This window comes from Talpa europaea (assembly GCF_964194135.1).
Source record: "Talpa europaea genome assembly, chromosome: 1".
Classification (NCBI taxonomy): Eukaryota; Metazoa; Chordata; class Mammalia; order Eulipotyphla; family Talpidae; genus Talpa; species Talpa europaea.
This window is the reverse complement of record NC_140073.1, coordinates 105493311-105515903: the sequence shown is the minus strand read 5'-3', so window position 1 is coordinate 105515903 and position 22593 is coordinate 105493311. Positions and strand designations below refer to the sequence as shown.

The 22593-nt window shown below is 34.5% G+C and overlaps 1 protein-coding gene across 1 annotated transcript in view; it reads left to right on the top strand.

Annotated features, from left to right (window-relative positions):
- Positions 1 to 6807: 6807 nt before the first annotated feature.
- Positions 6808 to 22593, top strand: part of SCN9A (sodium voltage-gated channel alpha subunit 9) — a gene marked incomplete at both ends in the record, with an annotated part of 73606 nt that continues 57820 nt past the window's right edge. The window contains 7 exons of the mRNA XM_084257828.1: positions 6808 to 7065; positions 12721 to 12835; positions 13170 to 13263; positions 14107 to 14235; positions 15271 to 15362; positions 16343 to 16558; positions 21766 to 21829. Coding sequence (XP_084113954.1) covers positions 6808 to 7065; positions 12721 to 12835; positions 13170 to 13263; positions 14107 to 14235; positions 15271 to 15362; positions 16343 to 16558; positions 21766 to 21829 — 968 coding nt within the window. The remainder of the gene's footprint in view (positions 7066 to 12720; positions 12836 to 13169; positions 13264 to 14106; positions 14236 to 15270; positions 15363 to 16342; positions 16559 to 21765; positions 21830 to 22593) is intronic.

Here is a 22593-nt window from a genome sequence, read left to right as displayed (position 1 = left end):
TTAATGTGATACATTTGTCAAATTTAATAAAAACCATATTGATACATTATTATTAGCCAGTGTTCTTACATTATTCATATTTTACTAGGTTTTTCTTATTGTATTTTTTTATTTCCAGGGATACTCCATTATATTTTATTATCACATCTCCTTAGGCATCTCTGGGTTATTTCTCACACTGTCTTTGTTTTTGATGGTCTTAACTGTTTGAAGGAGTATTGGTCAGCTATTTTGTAAAATGTTGCTGAACTGGTATTTTTCTGAAGTTTTTCTCGTAATTAGATTGAGGTTATGAGCTTGGGAAATGAAGACTTATATGTACCATTCTCAGCATTTCTTATCAAGGGTACATATCACCAACATGAATTATCACTGCTATGTTAGGCATGACTTCTCGTCAGGGGCTTTTTGAAATGCTCATGTATAGATTTCAAGGTGTCTTGAGAATGCTTTAAAGACAAATGACACTCTAGTCAAATTTTGACCTGTGGAAACTATTTCTAGAGAAGTGATTTTCAAAGCAATTTTTCACTTGACAACAATGAACACTACTAAAACATTCTTTTTTGCTTATTTTTACATTGGCTCGAGTAATTTAGAACTGACCCAATTTAGTTCATATTTTGGCAGATCTTCAAAATGCTTTATTGGATCAATTTTAATTTTATACAAATAGAATTTAATTTAGCTACATACAAGGGGCTCAGTGATGGAATGTAAAACAGAGCCTGAGATTATTATATAGTTATGAGCATGTAATTATTCTGCTCCTTGGGATAAGGTAATAGTCACACCTTAATCCCTTTAAACTTATTTAAAGAGTTTCAAGCATTAATTGCTTTCTACAAGAAATGTTGGAAGTTGCCCTATGAAACTTTTGGAGGAATTTTATAGGAAATAGTTTTAAGAGAATAACTTACTCCATTCTTTAGCAGTGGATTTCATATATAAGACAATGTATGCTGTTAATAAGCATTACCAAAAAAACAGTTCATATTACAAAATTGTGGACAGAATACATACATGTCTTACCTGAGATGTTGACACTCTGACACTACTAATCATTTGGGAATTGTCCTTTCGAGTTCCAATATTAGGTACCTACCATGTGCCAAAAAGATAACAGAGGCCCCAGAGACCTTTGCCAACATGGATGATGGGCACAAGTCACATTTTTCCTTTTCAGTCATTTAGATAAGAATTGGTGTTAGGGTTTACGTCAGTGGTTTCTCAAGATTTGTGACTTGGACTATAATTAGTTGGCGAGAGGTAGGGGGACATAATGTAATGGCACTCTGGACTCTGAATTCAAATTTGAGGTTGAATTCATCCTCTTACTCCCAGGGTTTATCCCTGTATGTAGGGCTTCATGATGTAGTCCCATTCATTTATTTTTATTTCCTTTACTGTCGTAGTCAAGTCCCCAAAGACATCTTTGAAGCCAATATCATGGAATGTTTTGCCTAAGGTGTCTTCTATGTATTTTATGGTTTCAGGTCTTACATTCAAGTCTCTAATCCATTTTGAGTTAATTTTTTTATGTGGTATAAGAAAGTGGACCTAATTTCCTTTTTTTGGCATGTGGCTATCCAGTTTTTCCAACATCGATTGTTGAAGAAATTTTCATTTCTCCAATGTATGTCCTTGTCTCCTTTTTCAGAGATTAACTGTCCATATGAATGTATGTTTACTTCTGGATCCTCATTCCTATTCCCTTTGTCTGTTTTTTTTTTTTTTTAACTCTGGTTCCATACTGTTTTTATTACTATAGTGTTGTAGTATAGTTTGTGGTCTGGGTGTATGATTCCACTGTTGTTCTTTTTTTTTTTTTTTTTTTTTTTTGGTCAGAATTCCTTTGGCTGTTTGGGGGCTTTTGTGGTTCTATATAAATTTCTGAATGTTTTTTCTATTTCTTTGAATAATGCCTTTGAAATTTTAATGGAGATTACATTGAATCTGTATATTTCTTCGGGTAGGATGGCCATTTTAACAATGTTAATTCTTTCAAACTATGAGCAGAGAATCTTTACATTTCCTGTGTTTTACATTTTTTTAAACAGTGTCTTATAGTTTTCATTGTACAGATCCTTCACCTTGTTAAGTTTACTCCTAGGTATTTAAATTTTTTTTTGATGTTGATATAAATGGAACAGTTTTCTTGAATTCATTCTCTTTTAGTTTGTTGTTTGCATATAGGAACAGAACTGATTTTTGAAATAGATCTGTAGCCAGTCACTTTATTGATTTCTAAAAGTTTTTTTAGGGCATATGTGTAAGGAACAGACAGGAAGAGTCCACCTCTCCCTCAGCTCTAGTAAAATTGAGAATGTCTTACCTCAATTAAGTAAGAGTTAATATCCTGGGGATAAACCCCATTGCTTCATACTTGAATACAGATGGGAAAATATCTGCAGCCTTGTAAAATAGACAATCATTAGGGGTTGCTTTTTATCTATTTACAGATGTTGATGTATAATGTGTAGTGAATAATCTTAGTAAAAAACTTACAAAGGGCAAACTAACAAACACATAGTAAATTAATTGTCCCAGTTTTTTTTTTTTTTTTTTTTTTTTTTTTTTTTTTTTTACAAACAATGATATTAGCTACTTGTGGCCAATAGAGTAGACCAAACTTATCCTTATTTGCTCTTAATACTGAACCTGTAAGTATGGATGTATCCTTATTTTCAAATGTGTCATTGCATGGTTGTCAATATATTCTCTTCCATGAAATGTTGCTACATATCTGCTGACCTATTATAAGAGACTTGTAGGTTTCCACACTGGAGACACTGATAAACGTATCCATGAATTTATATCAGAAATTTGTGAAACTTTTTACTACAGGGAAACCAGGTTTATCTTTACTATTTGATTCAGTGATTGGTTTTTCTTTTTAGAATATAAGTTCTTTAAAGAGAAAAACTATGTTTCTCCTTACTCTCCAAGCATTAAATACCTAATATGGTAATATGCCCAGATTAAGTATTCAGTAAAAACATTTAAAATGAAGATCAGTGAGTACAGGAAATGTGATGATACATGCCATGCCAAGAAGCCAACTCACATATATAGTAAACCATAAAAAAAAAAGCATCATTCAGAATAGCTAGATATGCTTTATAAATTTTAAAACACATCATTACATTGTAAAATGATCATTTTTATATTATATTTATACTGATTTATGACTTCTTTTTAAAGTACATAAATTTCTGGTAAAGGGTTATGCTTATACTGTGCCCAAATACTGAGGGGAAATCATCTAGAGGGTTGACATACTGGAAGTTAGTGTACTCCAAATCTTGGGCAAAGTAAAAACTCATAATATTTTCTGATGGAGGAGTTATAAAATTAACTTGACATTCAAATGATGAGTCTGTTCTATTAAAAGTAAGAAATGTTATTTTTCAAGCTCTTTTATTTATGATATTCCAAACTAATACTATAGAGAAACTAATACTATAGAAAAAAATTTTCTACATTTTAAAATGTTCCCTTTCCAGGGCCTCCCTGGTGACCTAGGGGTTAAATCTCAGCGCTATCACTGCTATGGCTTAAGTTCGATGCCTGGTCAGGGAGCTAACCCACTATGGTGCAGCAAACCTCTCCTCTTTTGCCTGATGCTCCCCCTAGCAGTGTATGTCAGTAAAACTGCCCATTCTACTCCCCACTCTGTCTCTGGTGAATCCTCTCACTGCCCCCTCTCCCCAGCTCTGGCCTACACCCCAGTTCTTCTATGCAAAAATGTAAATTAATTAATCAATTTTTAAAAATAATAATAAAAGTTTCCCTTTCCTCTGGTAATTTTTGTATGTATTTATATATATATAATTATGGAAATCATAGTTTTAATTTTATATCAGAATGGTTTCATTTCTTATTATATTGAATATATTACAAACATTTCCCATATTTGTTTTTCCTAAAATATTTTCCTGAAAAAAAATTTTTTTTAATATTTATTTATTTATACAAGCACAGGGTACAGTCGGAAGCGCGGGAGGGTGAGAGAATTCACCAGAGCCAAAGCAGGGAGCAGAGCAGGCAGAAGGACCGAAGGACACTGCTGAGGGGAGCAGCGGGCGGCAGGAGAGGTCTGCGTGCCATGTGGGACCCTCCTCCGGTGGCCGGGGAGCAGCCGGGGATCGAACCGGCGCCGCAGAGGCTGTGGGCAGCTTCGCAACCAGCGCTCAATCACTGAGCCACCGGGGAGGCCCTCCTGAAATGTTTTAATTCAAAATGGAAATATATTTCTTTTCTGATTTGTAAAGGGATATATATTTATTGTTAGAAAATATAAATGGATAAAACAATCTTCCACCACCTCATTTCACAGAAAATTAGCTTTCCAAAGAGAAAGAAGCAGAGAAGGTAAGCATGTTAAAGATGGAGGACAGAAGAGGTTCATGTGATCAGAGAGACAAGAGAAAAACAGAGGGTGGCACCCTCAGAGGCCCTGTCTTAGACTTTTGAAAGAGGAAATCTGAGTTGAATTGCACTGAAAGTGGATACAGATGAAAAGTAAAAAGAATTTTTAAAAATTCTCTATGAAAATGTTACTTTTTTACTTTAAAATTGTGAAGTTTTGAGTTTAGATATTAATATACAGATGTTTATGGTTTCAGGTCTTCTGTTCAAGTCTTTCATCCATTTTAAATTAATTTTTTGTTTGATGCTAGTCATCTAGTTTCATTCTTTTGCATGTGGTTATCCAGTTTCCCAGAACCATTTATTGAAGAGACTTTCTTGCGCCATTGTAAGCTCTTGGTTTCATTGTCATAAATTAGTTGTCCATATGAGTGTGTTCGATATTTTCCCCTGGGTTCTCAATTCTGTTCCATTGGTTGTTGTGCCTGTTTTTACTCCAGTACCAAGCTGTTTTAATTTCTACTGCTTGTAGTATCATTTTAAGTCTGGGAACACATAACTCCCTTTATTTTCCTTCTTTCTCAAGAATATTTTTGCTATTTGGAGTGGCTTGTTCCAAATAAATTTTATGATTTTTTTTTTTATTTCTGTGAAAAATGTCATTGGAATTTTGATGGGGATTGCATTGACTCTGTATCTTGCTTTAGGTAACATAGCCATTTTAACAATGTTAATTATCCCACTCCATCTCTTTGTTTCTTCTGTTTCTTTCAACAATAGTTTATGTCTGTGTATGTCTTTTACCTTTTTGGTTAAATGTATTCCAAAGCATTTAATTCTTTTTTTTTAAAGAATTAATTAATTATTTATTTATTTATACAAGCACTGGGTACAGTCAGAAGCGTGGGAGGGTGAGAGAATTCACCAGAGCCAGAGCGGAGAGCAGAGCAGGCAGAAGGACCAAAGTACACTGCTGAGGGGAGCAGCAGGCGGCAGGAGAGGTCTGCGCGCCATGTAGGACCCTCGCAGGTGGCCAGTGAGCAGCCCAGGATCAAACCGGTGTTGCAGAGGCTGTGGGCAGCTTCGCAACCTAGTGCTCAACCGCTGGGCCACAGGGGAGGCCCCCAAGGCATTTAATTCTTTTGATATGATTATAAGTGGGATTTTTTTCTTTTTCTGCTAGTTCACTTTTTGCATATGGAAATAGAAGATATTTAGATATTAATTTTGTAGCCTTCCACTTTACTGAATTAATTTATTTCTATAGCTTTTTAATGGCATTTTTAAAATTTCCTCTATTATGTGATCTGCAAAAAGTGAAATTTTATTTCTTCCTTATAGTTTGGATACTCTTTAAATCTTTTCCTTGTGAAATTGCTCTAGCTAGGACTTCCTCTACCACACTGAATAGGAGAGAGTGGACATCCTTGTGCTGTTACTGATATTAGAGGAAAGGCTTTCAGTTTTCACCATTGATTATGATGTTGGCTGTAGTTTGTCATATATGGCCTTTAATATGTTGAGGTAAACTTTTATACTTATTTTGTTGATGGTTTTGATATAGTCTGTTTCACAAGAAACAAGTGTTGGAGAGGATATGGAAACACTGTTGGTGGGAATGTGAATTGGTGCATTCATTATGAAAAGCAGTGTTGAGAGTCTTCAAATTAAAAACAGAAATTCCATATGATCCAGTTATCCTACTTCTGGGTATTTACCCCAAAATTTATAAAAACCTTAATTGGAAGAGATATATACAATCCCATGTTTATTGCAACATTATTTACAGTAGCCAAAAACTGGAAACAACCTGAGTGTCTATAACTGATGAGTAGATAAAGAAAAATGTGTGGAATACTATTCAGTTATAAAATCCTATCATTTCCTGAAACATGAATAGACCTAGAGGAAATTGTCCAGTGAAATAAGCCAGACAAAAACAGATACATATGATTTCCTTCACATGTGGTATAAGAACAAAGACAAAGCTTTGAACTCTAAGACCAATTAGCGGTTACCAGAAGGGAAGCGTGGGTAAATTGGCACAAAAGGAGTAATGATATGGTGAAGGATAGAATTGAACTTAAACTTAATGTAGTATATACACATGTTAATTCTCAATGAAGAACCCCTGATATATATATATATATATATATATGTTATAATGCAGTGTTATTTCAATTAAAAAAAAAGTCTCGAGTATGGAAAATAAGTCTTGAATATACATGGTATGCTTAAATGTTAGCTTAATAGGATAATCATTCTTTGAAAATATTATTCTTATAGTTGAAACTGAATGTACTAGTAATAGTAGCAGAAGAACAATTATTTAATGTGCCATTCCTGGCTGGCAAACATTTAAGGTTTTATTTCTGTTTCCTCTTAGGCCTCTTATGTAAGGAACTCAAGGGGAAATAAAATATACAGGATGAAAAGATGGCAATGTTGCCTCCCCCAGGATCTCAGAGTTTTGTGTACTTCACAAAACAGTCTCTTGCCCTTATTGAACAACGTATTGCTGAAGGAAAAGCAAAAGAACCCAAAGAAGAAAAGAAAGATGAAGAAGAAGAAGGCCCCAAGCCAAGCAGTGACTTGGAGGCTGGCAAACAGCTCCCCTTTATCTACGGCGACATCCCTCCAGGCATGGTATCAGAGCCCCTGGAGGACCTGGACCCCTACTACGCAGACAAAAAAGTGAGGTTACTGTGACTGCGGTGGTGGGGTCTCTGTTTGCTGCTTTCTGTACAAAAAGATAATTTAAATTGTGTTTAAGTGGATTTTAGTGAAAAACCACATTGTGACAATAATGTTCAACTGAATACATGTGTGGACTCTTCAGAACATGTACTTTTTCTAATTTTTTATCAAAACTGGTTCTGACAGCAACAAAATACTTTTGATTTCTTTAATCTTTTAAAATTGTTCAGTGTAATGTTCTGCCTTTCTGGACATGACATAAACTCATAGTGGTAGGAACAAAATAATTTCTCCAGAAATGAGATCTAGAGATATAATCTAGAATACATATGCATGGAGGTGACAGTTGAGTCCATGGGAATATATACTATCAGTCAATGAATAATGGAGTTTATAAGAGCTATTTCATTTAAGGTGTTAGTTAGAAAGGAATCTCAGAGAAGTAGGACATAAATTAGAAAATTTTCCATTGTTCAAAAAAGAAAAGAATTGAGTATCTCATAAAATTACCCAGAAAGTTGAGGCTAGGAAAAATCTATTGATATGAACAAGAAAGATGATTTGGTAACTTTGTCAGCAGTTTATGTTAGGTGGTGGAAAAATTAAAGCAAGGTAGTGGTGGATAACAAATTCAAAGAGAAGGTATTAATAGCATGAAATTTTCCACCAGAAAGATGGTCACTTGAGGAGCCAAATATACCAAAAAGATACCTGTACCCCTATGTTTATTGCAGCACTATTTACAATCGGTAAAACCTGGAAACAACCCAAACACCCAAAAATAGATGACTGGATCAAGAAGATGTGGTACATACACACAATTGAATATTATTCAGCAATCAAAAAAGATAAACTCATGCCATTCGCAACAACATGGATGTAATTAGAAGGAATTATGCTCAGTGAATAAGCCAGAAGGAAAAAGAAAAATACTGGATGATTTCACTTATAGCAGGAATATAGGGGAACCAAATAAGACATCAGTGTAAAAGAATAACAGTACAAAACACAACAAAGCAAAAACAGACAGTTATAAAATCAGAGACATACTGCAGGGGAGAAGGAGGGAGAGGGATCAGGAAGGGAGGGAAGAGCACAAGGGACTGAGGTGATGGTGCACGGGTGCATTGGTGAAGGAAACTCTATGGGGACTACACCTGAGGGTGTGGAGGGAAGCAAATATTGTTTAAAAATGACCAATGATGTAGAAAAATAAAAACATAATAATTTAAAAAAAGAATTTTAAAAAATTTTAAAAAGTTTTAAAAAAAACAAAGTCCTAACAGAAATATATGACACAGATATGCAAGACTACACTCTAAATAATGAAACTCAATTCAGTGACAGTATTTACTGAAAAGTATGGAGGATACCTAAATGTTATTTTGAGCAACCACTAAATCAAATAAAATCTATACATAAAATTAAAAAAAAAAGAGCATGTTTGAAAGTAAAGTAAATTTACTCTCAGCTTGCAAAACACAGATGGTTGGAGTGCTATTGTAGGGGGTTGATGATTTTAACAGACATGGAACAAGCTACAGTACATTCTGCATTTGCATTAGGGAAATAGGGAAAAACCTTATTGTCTGAGACGCGAGGGGCAAATAGGATAAATGTAAGAATCCTGATAGGTTAAAGTAAATGTAGGCACCTCAGAGGAAATGCCTATTAAATGGGGAGGGGTGGGGGGTGTCTCAGTATTTTTCATACTTCAAGAGTGGAAATTATCCTTGGAGAGTCATTGATAAGTGTAGCAAAACTGAGAAGGTGCTGACTACATGAAGGAGATGCAAGAAAGTTTGAAACAACTATACTAAAGGTTATTTTACTAGGGAAATGAAAAGAGAATTAACATCATTTCTCACACAGAGCCAACACAGTCAGGTTGAAAATGACAAAGAAGATTAGACAGTAAAGGATTAGATAAGTGTAATTTTCTCTGTCAGTCCTTTGCTGTACAACACCTGCAGACTTATATTTGAGAGGTCCCAAGAAAGACAGAATATGTTCCATTTTAAAAAAGAATTTGTATATATATATATATATATATATATATATATATATGCATGCTTGAAATCATCTGAGATACAAATAAAAGGGAGTTTTGTAGCAACTAAAAGAAAAGAACAACTTGAAAAGTCTCAAGAAATATTTAATAGGCTAAAGTTACTTTTTTATGGTAAAAACACATCTACCTCAGTAGTAGTTGCTATGAGTAGCATAATATTTTGTTTCACATTAAAAACAGCTGATAGTACCCAATAGAAAGCAGAGTATCTAAGAAACCCCAGAAATATTACAAAGCTTTCTAATGAACCAATAGCACAATTATCACATCTTGATGAAACAGGAAGTAATACCCAGTTTTTAGATAAGACAAAGGGCATAAAGAAATTAAGTTGCAAAATTAATTTACATACTATTAAGTCTTTGTTGTAGATATTTAAACATTTTTTTTTTACGACTTATTTTTTTATTTTCTACAAGAACCAAGGTACAGGCCAGGTGTGTGGGAGGGTGAGAGTATTCACCAGAAGCAGAGCGGGTTGCACAACAGGCAGACTGACGAAATACACTGCTGAGGGGAGCAGCAGCGCAACGGGAGAGGTCTGCCGCGCCATGTGGGACCCTCGCTGGCTGGCCAGGATTGAACTGGTGCTGCAGAGGCTGCGGACAGCTTCACAGCACAGCACTCAACCGCCTGAGCCACCAAAGGAGGCCCTGTTGTAGATATTTAAATTCAAATTGGTTTGAGTCCCTATCTCTTAATATATTTTAGTCTTTGTTGTGTAGCAACTATCATGTTGATAAATTTACAAAAATGAATAAGGAATGAGTAAATAATGAAGCAGGCAAAATAAAAAGTATTCTCTCATCTTACTGCTTCATTCTGAAAAATTCCTAGCTCTGTGTGGATGCCTCCAAAAGGGACCTGGATACTCTTTACCTAGCTGCACCTTAAGGAGGGAAGAAATATTGCTAGAATAATCCCCAACTCAGAGATATAAACTTCAATTGCCTTAAAATGATTTGGAAAGTAGTGAGTCACAGGGCAAGTTAGGGTTATCAGGTAGTTTTAGGGACATTGCAGGTAGGGACCTCCAGAGAGTTAAGGAAGGCTCCAGAGATAAGGACAAGAGGAATACAATGAATTCTGGTGGGAATAGCAAACACTCCAAGACTAAGGTCAACAAGACATTCCATAGGGAGGACAATGAAAGATAAGGAATGTGATAAAGGAAGATCCCCAGCTCAGTAGCAGATTAAGTGAGACCACTGAAGAACTAACCAATCAGGTAGGGAGAAAACATTTGCATTTGAATGGAGGATAACAGCTTTATTAACTATTGGAGCAGTAGTAACTACATGATGAACTATTTGGTAGAGAATATTTGGGGCATGACCCTATCACCATGTCTTGATCCCAGCTCCAGTCACATAACAGAACACCAACAGAAGGCTATCCCACATTTGCTCAGTGTCCTTGGGTAGAACTGGGCCAAACAAAATCTCTTTTTTAGGATCCTCAAGTCTTAATATGTAAACAAATGTCCAAAGACCTAAGTGAATCTTGTCATTTTCTTTAGATTTGGGACTTTAAAGATTTATGTGTTTATTTATACAAGCACTGGGTACAGTCAGAAGCAAGGGAGGGCGATAGAATTCACCAGAGCCAGAGCGGGGAACAGAACAGGCAGACTGATAAAACACACTGCTGAGGGAGCAGTGGGCATGGCAGGAGAGGTCTGCACTCCAAGTGGGACCCTCACCGGCAGCTGGGGATCAAACCGGCGCTGCAGAGGCTGCGGGCAGCTTCTCAGCCCAGCGCTCAACTGCTGCGCCACCAGGGAGGCCCCAGATTTGAGACTTTAAATGATTGACTTTTTGTACCTTTTCCTAGCTCCTCAAACATTCTGGATAAAATTTTTTGATTTTTCATTTACAACTTTAGGGTTAACTTCTCTGTGTATTAATTCCTTGATGTTTCAAATTATTCATATTAATTGACAAAAATTTTATTTCTTCTATATTGTAGTCATCACTTCGATTAAAAATCTTAATCCTGAATGGATCTTAGTTCAAATTTTAATTTATATCTGAGTGGAATTATCAACACTTTGTTAGAACAAATAGTACTGAATAAGTTAATAATAGAAGTTAAGACTTCGTTTTTATGTGGGATGAATATATAAGTGCATTTTAATACTGTTGTAAGTACCTTCATTATAAGTGAAAGTTTGTGTCTTTAAGAAATAATAAATTGCCAGTCACTCTCTGCTCTGGGAATTTGGAGGACAGGTACATTGTCTTATTATTTTCATATCCTTGGTACTTACTATATAACCAACAATATCAGCAACTGCTCCCACCATTTACTAAGAATTTGTAATGTAACCAGAAACTTAAAGAGTTTCACAGACACTATGTTCTAGCTCTCAGGCTACTAAATGATGGATCTAGTATTTAGAATCAGATTTGTCCAACACTATGATCTTTAGGTACCATAATTCTCTAAATTTATTTTTAAAAATTCTTAATAAATGAGCAAAATTAAAGGAATTTATTTACACTATTACCTCTACACATTTGCTATTAGGACTTTGTATTGAGGTATTGTTGGTTTTTAATACTGTTTATGATTTAGAAATAGACATTTACACCAAAGAACACCTGCCATGTAAGTACCCATATTCCTCTACCTAGGGTTTTAGAATTTACTGACGAGATTCATACTGATCCTCCAAATTTCATAGGTATACCTATTTTCCCTATTTATTATTAACTTCTGGGTGTATTAAAATCTAAACTTTCCTAAAGAAATTTTTAATGTGAATTAAAATTAAGAATTTAAATTTAAAATAGCACATTGTTTCAAGTGTAAGGTAACTTGATTTTGCCAAGGTTATGTAGTTATGTGGATGTCATGTTAGCTCAATGACCTCTGATTCATGAAGTCTCCCAGATAATTCTGATAGACATGTGACTCTGTCGTCTCTTCACCCTGATGCTCTTCCATTTCTCAGTACGCCTGTCACATCTTGCCTTGTACTAGAGTTACTGTGTTCTTACCACCTTTTCAGAAATATTTTTGCGTGCAAACCCATGTCTTATTTTTGTTCAGACTCCTTTCATTGTCTCATATGTCATACTTACTTACTCTACAGTCAGAAAATAATGAATGAATAAATTTTAAAAAGCACAGTATATTGAAATTTAAGAAACAATGGTTACACTCAAAGACTAGGCATAAATTTTAAAAGTAATTTTCAGAGTAAAAGTGAAATTTCATTAAATTAAGTTTAGACATAATTGATATAGCGAAATAATCAGGAATGGCATCTGAAAATATTAGATTTTTTTTTTTTGAGAATATTGTCACAATTAAGAAACTGTATTTGGGGAGCTCTAAGCCATACATACTTTTCAATAGCTCAATTCTTAATATGCTGAAAAGAAATGTGCTTGGAGTTCATTCACCAATATGACGTATAGAGCTGTATCAGTAGCACTGGAACTGTATTTCCTGGTGCATATGATGGTATTCCTTTAATTTAACACTACCACGTGGATTTGTAAACTGCTGATATTAATGTTCTAGACTGAAATTTGAAATTCTCAACTCATACTGTTTTCTTTTTGCTCCTGCAGACTTTCATAGTGTTGAACAAAGGGAAAGCAATCTTCCGTTTCAACGCCTCACCTGCTTTGTACATGCTCTCTCCTTTCAGTCCTCTAAGAAGAATATCCATTAAGATTTTAGTACATTCATATCCTTTCAAAAATGTTTAATTGTAATGGTCTTTTAAATGTTTTTGTTGTTTTAATTAAATAAGGATTTTATTCCTTTTGCACCAGAAAAGACCTTAGTTGCAGCTTATCAATTTAATTTTATTGGAATTGGAGTCTGAGAAAATTGGGGGAATGGCAATTTTAGTACTTTAGGATAATTTTACTCCCTTGTTCAAAGAGATTGTTGTTAAGTCTATAAGCTCGTTTAAAATTTGTTTCTAAAGAAAAGTTCTTCATGTTTAAAGAAGTGTCATTATCATATGTTCAAAGTTTCATTATGGCCTTTTATCATATTCCTTGATTCTAAGCCACATTATTCAGCATGCTTATAATGTGCACTATTCTGACAAACTGCATCTTTATGACCCTGAATAACCCTCCAGATTGGACCAAGAATGTAGAGTAAGTGGGTATAAATATATTTTAATATAGTCTTAATATTATCATTTTTATACTTCCCTTTTCCTACCAGAAAATTATTGCATGTAAAAATTGTGATGTTTATCTTCCCATGTGACAAAGTTGTTTTCCTTTCAGTTATTTTTTTCATCTCTACAGTATTTAACCCATTAGGCAGCAGAATAAAATAACTAGATGCTACTGTCTTTTCTAAAAGAGTGAACTCTAGATATCCTTCCTTCTTCTTTTTAAGTGTATTTTTGATAGGCTCAATGTGGATATTTTCTAAACAAATCTAGTACCTATATCCTTAGTTATTCACATACCTCTACTTTCTAGAAGTTTCTGATATGTACGTCTAAAAAATTTTAGGAAATATTTTTATTTATTTATTTATTTTTTTAATAAAGATTTTTATTTATTTATTTATACAAGCACTGGGTACAGTCAGAAGCGCGGGAGGGTGAGAGAATTCACCAGAGCCAGAGAGGGGAGCAGAGCAGGCAGAAGGACCAAAGTACACTGCTGAGGGGAGCAGCAAGTGGCAGGAGAGGTCTGCGCGCCATGTGGGACCCTCCTCCGGTGGCCGGGGAGCAGCCGGGGATCGAACCGGCGCTGCAGAGGCCGCGGGCAGCTTCGCAACCCAGCGCTCAACCGCTGCGCCACCGGGGAGGCCCATAGGAAATATTTTTACTGTAGTTTATTCTAACATAGTGGGTCCATAAACCAACAGACATACTACAATAGAGGATTTCCTTTGGTTGATCAGGATACAATAAATCATGAAGATTCCTACTGTGCTTTATTCTTGTCACCCTTACCACACCAATGCATTCTTGTGCTTAGGTACACTTTTACTGGAATATATACTTTTGAATCACTTATAAAAATCCTTGCTAGAGGCTTCTGTGTAGGAGAATTCACTTTCCTTCGCGACCCATGGAACTGGCTGGACTTTGTCGTCATTGTTTTTGCGTAAGTATTTTTAATATTTTCAGATGTCAAATTCATGAAAATCTCAGACAACAAAATATTCCATTAAGGATATACTTTTGGAGCCTGACTTTTCCTGCATGTAATGGTTGCATTTCAAGAATGTTGTATAGAAGATAGTCACTGATAAGCAAATATTAATTTTTTCAGAAAGAGTATTTCTAACTCAAAGATATATGACATAATTAAGATCATCATCATCCTTCATGCTCAATACTTGGATGGATAGTAAATACAGTGTCATTTAGGTTCACACCTTTGCCAAGTGTTATTTAAAAAGACAGTGCATACAGGTCTTAAAATTTTAGTCTCCAGTTTCCTCACCCTGTCCCAGCTTGTCCATCAACCTGACTCCTTATGGTAACATGACTGCTGCACTTCCACCTGATTTAAAGAAGGCTGTTTCTCTCAGCATCTCCTTTTTTTTGTTGATGTATAATGTGCAGAACTATAAAATTTATCCTTTCAAAGAAGGAAATTCAATGTTTTATATATTTAGTATGTTAACAAAAATTGTGCAACCATCACCGCTCTATAACTTCAGAATATTTTCATTACCCTAAAACAGCAATCACTTCCAATCCATTCTGCCATATCCCCTGAAAACTATTCAGCTATGTCTCCCCTTTATGGATATGCGTACTCTAGACATTTCATATGCACGGAGTCATAGTGTATGTGACTTTTTGTGACAGTTTGCATAGAGTTATCAAAATTTGGCACCTGATGTTTTATAGGCTATTCAGTATCTACATTACCATTAACTTTGAAATCTAAATCAAAGCATTTAATTATTTAGGAATTTACATGAAACCATTTTTCAATAATATTTTTGTATTGTACTTGCATCAAATGAGTCAGATAAAATTTATTAAATTTATTATAATTAGAGAAAAAAAAGAACTATACATTTAAAAAAAATTTCCAAACATAGATAATACCTTGACTTAACTAAAGGGACAGGTAAGTATCATAGACACTATCAAAATTCTGAATAACTCTGATTTAATTCTACAGGTATTTAACAGAATTTGTAAACCTAGGCAATGTTTCAGCTCTTCGAACTTTCAGAGTGTTGAGAGCTTTGAAAACTATTTCTGTAATCCCAGGTAAGAAGTAATTGGTGTGAAGCATTAGGCCACTCATAACTCCAACTATTTGGGAGTTGTTCTTCGTTTGTTTGTGTGTGTGTTGTCAATGTGTTTGTGTATAAACTCCCCTATTACAGATATGTGACAGAGTTTGTGGACCTGGGCAATGTCTCAGCACTGAGAACATTCAGAGTTCTCCGAGCATTGAAAACAATTTCAGTCATTCCAGGTGAGAGTGGGGTTAAACACTGGGGCTGACTTTGATCTTTTGGAAGAAAGGCAAAGATTTTGTCTTATGCAACTTTAATGAAATTCGATTTATGCTTTTCATAATCATTGTTAAAAGTCAGCCTTTGCGTTTAATCAATTGCATGCATCTTAGAGGATAAAGATGGCCACTGTGCTCACATCTCAACTTGAAATTTTCTCTCCTGTTTAACTCCTCATTTTACATTTTGCTTCTCCAGGAATGAAAATTTCAATTTGTCTTAATTGCTTTTCATCTATTGAAGAAGAGGGATAATAAATACCAGCATGTGGGTATTGCATGACACCTTGATTTTTTTTTATCTTTCTTCAACAAACCATTTCACAATTGAAATTTATTAAGTTTTCACTGTTTGCTGCAATTCAGCCTCTTTGTTTTGGTGTCATCACAGAGAGATGGTTTGTTTGACAGGCATTTACCAAATGAGAACTTCTAAAAATTGTTTTTACAGGGCAATGTAGCTATAGTTTAAGCAGACAAATTATTAATTCTGACAATTTGAGTATTTTGGAGGAAAACTTTATAAATTTTCATCATTTGCTGTAATATGTAGATGCAAAATTTATATAAAACAGCAAATTCATCCTTTTGAACTAGTAGGCTTTTATTGAACTAGGATATTTAAGGTTATTGATTTGTTATTAAGCATGCATTTCTAAGAAAACTTGTCCTTTTTTTCTCATTCAGAGGCTTTATTTCATTCTGAACAATTTTTGCCTTTTACATGCAGGCCTGAAGACCATCGTGGGGGCCCTGATCCAGTCTGTCAAGAAGCTGTCAGATGTCATGATCCTCACCGTGTTCTGCCTGAGCGTGTTTGCGCTCATTGGGCTGCAGCTCTTCATGGGCAACCTGAAATACAAATGTCTACGGGATCCACTTGAAAATAATGAGACATTAGAAATGATAAGGGATATCATTGAAGAAGAAGAAGCTGCCTACAGAAGTAAGGATGTCCCTGCAGTTATTAATTGGTTGAAATAAGACTAAAAATATTACCCTTTTATCAGTGAAATGTTGCTTTCTCTCACTTCAAAATTATTCAAATATATGGGAGTTTGCTGCAGTGACTTTGATGTTATATTTTCTAAAATATCCCTATTTATTTCTAATGCTTTCTAACTCTTCAGGTATTGGAGACATGCAGTAGTCCCATAATTCTCAATTTCTGTGCATTAGAAAAGAAAAACATTGAACCAGAGCAATACATTTGCTGTAAATTAATAACATTAGCCATTCATTTCATCATAGGCTATATATTTTATATACTATAGTTTTATAATTTATGCTTATGTTTGTTATATAGTGCAATTTATTGTATGATAATATATTTTATAGTTCTATTATGCTTATATAGTTCTATTAATTGCATAATGATATCACATATTAAAAAGTCTATCTCAGTAATATTTCTAAAGATTTGTATAAAGCAGAATAGTATACTCATCAGCACTATCTTTATATTATAAACAGTGAGAGCTTCACAGCTTTTTCTAATGGCTTCCCTCAGTCTAGCTGATAGCATCACAACAAAGTTGAATTCTGTAGAAATACTTCTGTAGGTACCATATGAGATTATCTGTATACACAAACTTCTGCTTAATTCACAAGTATATTTTAGAGTGTCTTTCATAAAGTGTAAACTGCATGTTTTCTACCAATTATCCCCTTAACACAGTTTCTCTCACCTGAGTTGTTGATAACTGTTGGGTGAGAATGAGATCAAGCAAGACTGTGCCTTCTGTCTAACACCTGCAGTGTCTATATGATGTTGCCCACATTAACCCATAAATCTTAATAATTAGATCCAAAGGTGGGGTGGAAATAAAATCTTTCAAATATACATGCCATTGTCAGAATATCAAGAAATGAACATCAGGATTCTCTTTAGATAATAAAGAGCTTTATACATCTTTGTTACTTAACAAAGTGTGTGCTTTCCTACTCACCGGGGAAGACAAAAACAAACAAAAAACCTAGTTAGCATTGTAAAAGATTATAAATAATGGAAAAAAAATTTAGGAACCTAAAAAAAGAAAACTGAGGGCCTTCAAGAAAAATATTAAGTGTATATGTATTTCTTTACTATCAGCATTTGATGAGGAATTTAGCATATTTTCCCTAACTTTCTTTAGCTTTCATGTTCTGGTTTTTACTAATTGAATTTTATTTTCAATTTCCAAATAAATTTTATTTCTTTGTTTTTATGTCATAAAAGTAATATATTTATGGATTATTGTTGATATTTACATTTAGCTTTGTGAATCAATTTACAGCATTTAATTTTTTTAACCAGGATCACTACAGTTCTTTCATTCTAAGTCCTGATTCTATTCTTGTGTTCATAATTCAAAATATTTTTAAAAGTTCTGAATTGCTTTAAGTACTTTTTCTAAAGGAGTGGAAAAAGATTTTTGAATTTTACCAAATACCTTTATATTGTGTTTACAGATTAGTGCATGGCAACTTAGTTAACAGTGAAATTTTATCCCATAATCCTCTTCCTCAGTTCTGTACCTTGATTTGATTGACTGCTGAAATAATAGTTTTAGAGAGAAGATGTTTATGTCAGGGCTGAATTTGGTTTGGTTTTCTGTGTCATAAAAGCCAGGTCTTACTGCAGGATTAATTCAGACATTCATTTATCAGCATGTGTTTATTAAGTGCTTTCCTAAGCTAAGCATTTTCAAGTGTCTAGAGCTAAGGCAATAAACATGATAGCTCCATTCCTTGCTTTCTCAGAGCTTATATTTTATTTTATTTTTTTTTTTAAAAAGACATTTATTTATGCATACAAGAGCTGGGGTACAGGGTAGAGATGCAGGGGGTGAGAGGATTCACCAGAGACAGAGTGGGGAATAGAACAGGCAGACTGATTGAAATACACTGCTGAGGGGAGCAGCAGGCTGGACAGAAGAGGGCTGCTGCTCCATGTGGGTTGCTCCCTGGCTGGCCCCGGGATGGAACTCGTGCTGCAGTGGCTGCAGATTGCTTCATGGTGCAGTGCTTAATCCCTTGTGCCATGAGGGAGGCCCTAAATTTCAGAGCTTATATTTTAGTGTGAATGCATGATTAAAATGAGAGGAACAGATAAACAGAATATTGGTGTAATAATAATCACTACACAAAGAAATAAATGATGGGGTTGAAAAAGAATATCTAAATCAAAAGATCTCTCTGATGAGAAATTTAAACTTAGATCTAAAGGGTAATAAGAAGTCATAAAATAGTGTAAATATAGATGGGAGTGTACGTTTGGGAAATATTGTTGGAGTTAGAAGGATAGCATGGAGAAATACCCTGAAGCAAGAAAGAATATGATGTATTTAAAGACTGGGAAATAAGTATTATTTAATGAGTAAACTTTTCATGAGTATAGTTTAGTGTTTCTTTGTGTGTTTATAGAGCTGTATGACTCTCTTCTCTATCTAATTTTAGAATATTTTCATCTCCCTCAAAAAGAAGCCTGTATCCATTGGCAGTCACTTCCCACTCCATATTCCCCAGCCCTTGACACCACTAATTTATTTTCTGTTTCTATGGATTTGCCAATTTTAAACATTTCACATAAATGAGACCATACATTATGTGACCTTTTATGTCTGGCTTCTTTCATGTAGCAAGTTTTCAAGTTTCATCCATATAGCATGTTGTAATACTTCAGTTCTTTTTATTGCTAAATAATATTTCTTTGCATGTGTGTACCACATTTTATTTATTCATTCTCAGTCAATGGACATCTAGATAGTTTCTACTTTTGGGCTGTTGTAAATAATGCTTCTATGGACATTAATATATAAGTTTATCTGTGGACATATGTTTTCATTTCTCTTTACATTTCCCTTCACAGGCAATTCTTAAATTCTCTTGAGGCTAATTATCCTAATAATTTAACATTAGTTATTTAGGAATTATTTTAAAGTGTTGTAATAGACCAGAGTGAGATACTCTCATTGCTTTGCCTTTCATCATTCTTATACTGATGTGTTAGCCCTACATATGCTCATACAGCAGCTCTAGAGTCCATTCTATTATAAGGCAGCTTTTCGATGATGGTAAATGTGAACAAGTATAACTTTAAAAGATAATTTTAAAGTAATATTTCTATAATAAACTATACTGAAGATTTATCTGTAAAAAAATGTCTCAACTTCCTTCATCTTTATTCTGCCATTACCACCCTTCCTGAGAGACAGGATTTTTTTCCCCAAAACTGTTGTTCATACACATTTCACCTAAATTTTTGCTTCAAACTAAAACTTTAGTGTTTCATTTGTGTTGTCTAAAACAGACATGATGATGCGTAAGTTAGTCAATTAGTCTTATCTGAAATTGTTTAATAGTTTAATGAAAGTAATTTCCACCCTATGAACAGTTATGTAGAATATATGGGTCATTGTATTGTTTTTCTTGTAATAACATATTTATACTCTCAACTCTACAAAGTAGGTATTCTTATCCACATTTTAAAGATATAGTAGTTAACCGGTAAAGTGGAGAAGTAATTCACCTATATAGGAAGAGATAGAAATAACATTCAAATCCAAGTACGTCTGACTACACATTCTTTCTACCATGCTTAGTCCACAAGCCTCCTAATAATTGCATCGTTATTCTTTTGACTTATTGAAAGAATGGATTTTTTTAGTTCTTCATGCCTTTACTGTATGAGTAAGACAGCCTCCTATATTAAGTCTTATTAATGAATGGAGGAAAAGATTATGAGATTCCTTTTGCCTGAAAATGGTCAGAGAGGGTACCCTGAAGTGGGAAATGTATTTATTTATTTCACTGTTGTGTCTTCAACATGTGGAAAATAGTCATAAATAAATGATTCCTAAATAAACAAGAAAATTTCAGAAAACAATGTAGCCCACTTATGGTGTTGCCTTTTTGATTCCACCTCTCCTGGAATACTTTGGAGCTCAAATAGAAATGCTCTTCCTTCCCTTATTACACTTTCTCTCTGGGTTAGCTCCTCAAGTCCCATGAAAACTCTACTTAGTGACTCCCATCTTTATATCTCCATTCTTAATAGCTCCATTGACCTCAAGACTTTCATAATAGTCCAACCACCTACTTGACAATTGTTTAATACCAAATAGTCATCTCAAACTAAGCATAGCTAAGACAGAGTTCCTGGTTTATCTTAAGGTCATTTCCCCCCAAATTTTCCTCATCTCAACAACCAGTACCACCATCTCACCAGCTGATACCTCCTTGTGTCCTGTGTCTTCCACACAGTCCATCAGCAAATTTTGCCCACACTACTTCTATCCCTTTCTCTCTGTATCCATATACTCTGAATTTTAGCCATGTTGCCTCTCCCTGTAGTCACCTAACTGATATCCCTACTTTCATAAGGTCCACAAACAAACACAGTAAGGTTTTTTTTTTTTTAACACAGTAAGATTTTTAGTATATGTGCTGCCGAAGCGAGCACAACACAGTAAGATTTTTAAATGCCAATTATTTTTTCATATCTCTGTCTCCCACTTTGAGTCTTCTAATTAAACTTCTTATCCAAAACTCTTTCCATGACATGCAAAGCCTCATATGATCTGGTTGTTGTCAGCCTCTGCCATCCACCACAGTCTTCACCATTATACCGTAGTCAGCTTGGCCATCTTGCTGTTTCTTCCATACATCAACTTCTTTTCCACCTTAGGACCTTTGCTCTTCCTCTCCCCACTCTCAAAATGTCTCTTCACCGGGGTTTTTAAAATGGCTGGCCTCTGTTGCATTTAGGTCACAGTTCAAATATTATCATTTTAGATGTAGTCTCTGAACACAGTTTATATATATTGGTTTAGTTTTTAGAACTTTCATCACTGTCTGAAAATACCTTTTAAATGTATTTATTGGTTAATTTGCTATCTTCCTCCACCCCACCCTCCACTCTTGCCTAAACATAAATAAAGCTCCATAAAACTAGTGATCTTGTTTATCATTGTATTTAGTGCCTGACCCATAAGAGATGTCAATAAATGTTTGAGGGAGAACATATGAAAATATAATTAGTAAGTGAGCACATCTTGCCTGGAACCAGGCCTGTGTGTATGAATATATGCATATACTAATGAACTTACCTATTGTTTCAGTCTTAGCTTTTACACTCTTTAATGTTATATTGTTCAATTTCATCCTAAACAGAATATTTTTATTTCTTGGAGGGATCCAAAGATGCTCTCCTTTGTGGTCTCAGCACAGACGCAGGGTATGTAATATTTGCTTTGGTTTCAGTCTTAAGGCTGTAAGAAAAGGAAAAGCATATCCATTTAGTTTCTTGATCAGGATGTTTGATTTTATGTTGCTTTAATATATTTAATGATATCATTTGACTCATTCTGTCCCACAGCAAGTCCATACTTTAAATGTTCATAGGTAAAGCATATTTTTTAAAGCTAAACTTTGAGATAGTGCTTGAATTAAAATAATACAAAAATCATATAAATCTTAAGGAAACAAAAAAATTATTTCTGGAAAACACCCCTGAATGTTGGGTAGATAGTTCTAAGCCTCTTTCTTTCTGTAAAAAAGATTGACAAAATCAACTTATCTTTCCACTAATTTCTACTCAGTTTCCAATCAAATATGGCTTATAGGTGACTGAATGTAATGATATTTTTGCCATTCTAGCTTAACTTGGCTTAAGGTATTTTAAGAATCTCATAGTTATCCAAATGCCCATCTTGCCATTTTCCCCACATACCAACTTCATTTCTGCTGCAAGACCTTTATTCTTGATCTCCCCCTTTCAGGGTATCTCTCTACCAGGCTCTGTTAAACTGAAACATTAAAAGATGATAAGGTAGCTGATCCCCAAAAATACATCAGAACTCTGTGTTTGTGTAATGGCATTGTAGACACCTATTCCCCTTTGTTATAAAGAAGAAATCTTAAAGCTACAAATATTTACAAAACTCATACAATTGCTGTATGTTGACTATTCCTGATTCTAATTCACTCCAAGAATAACTT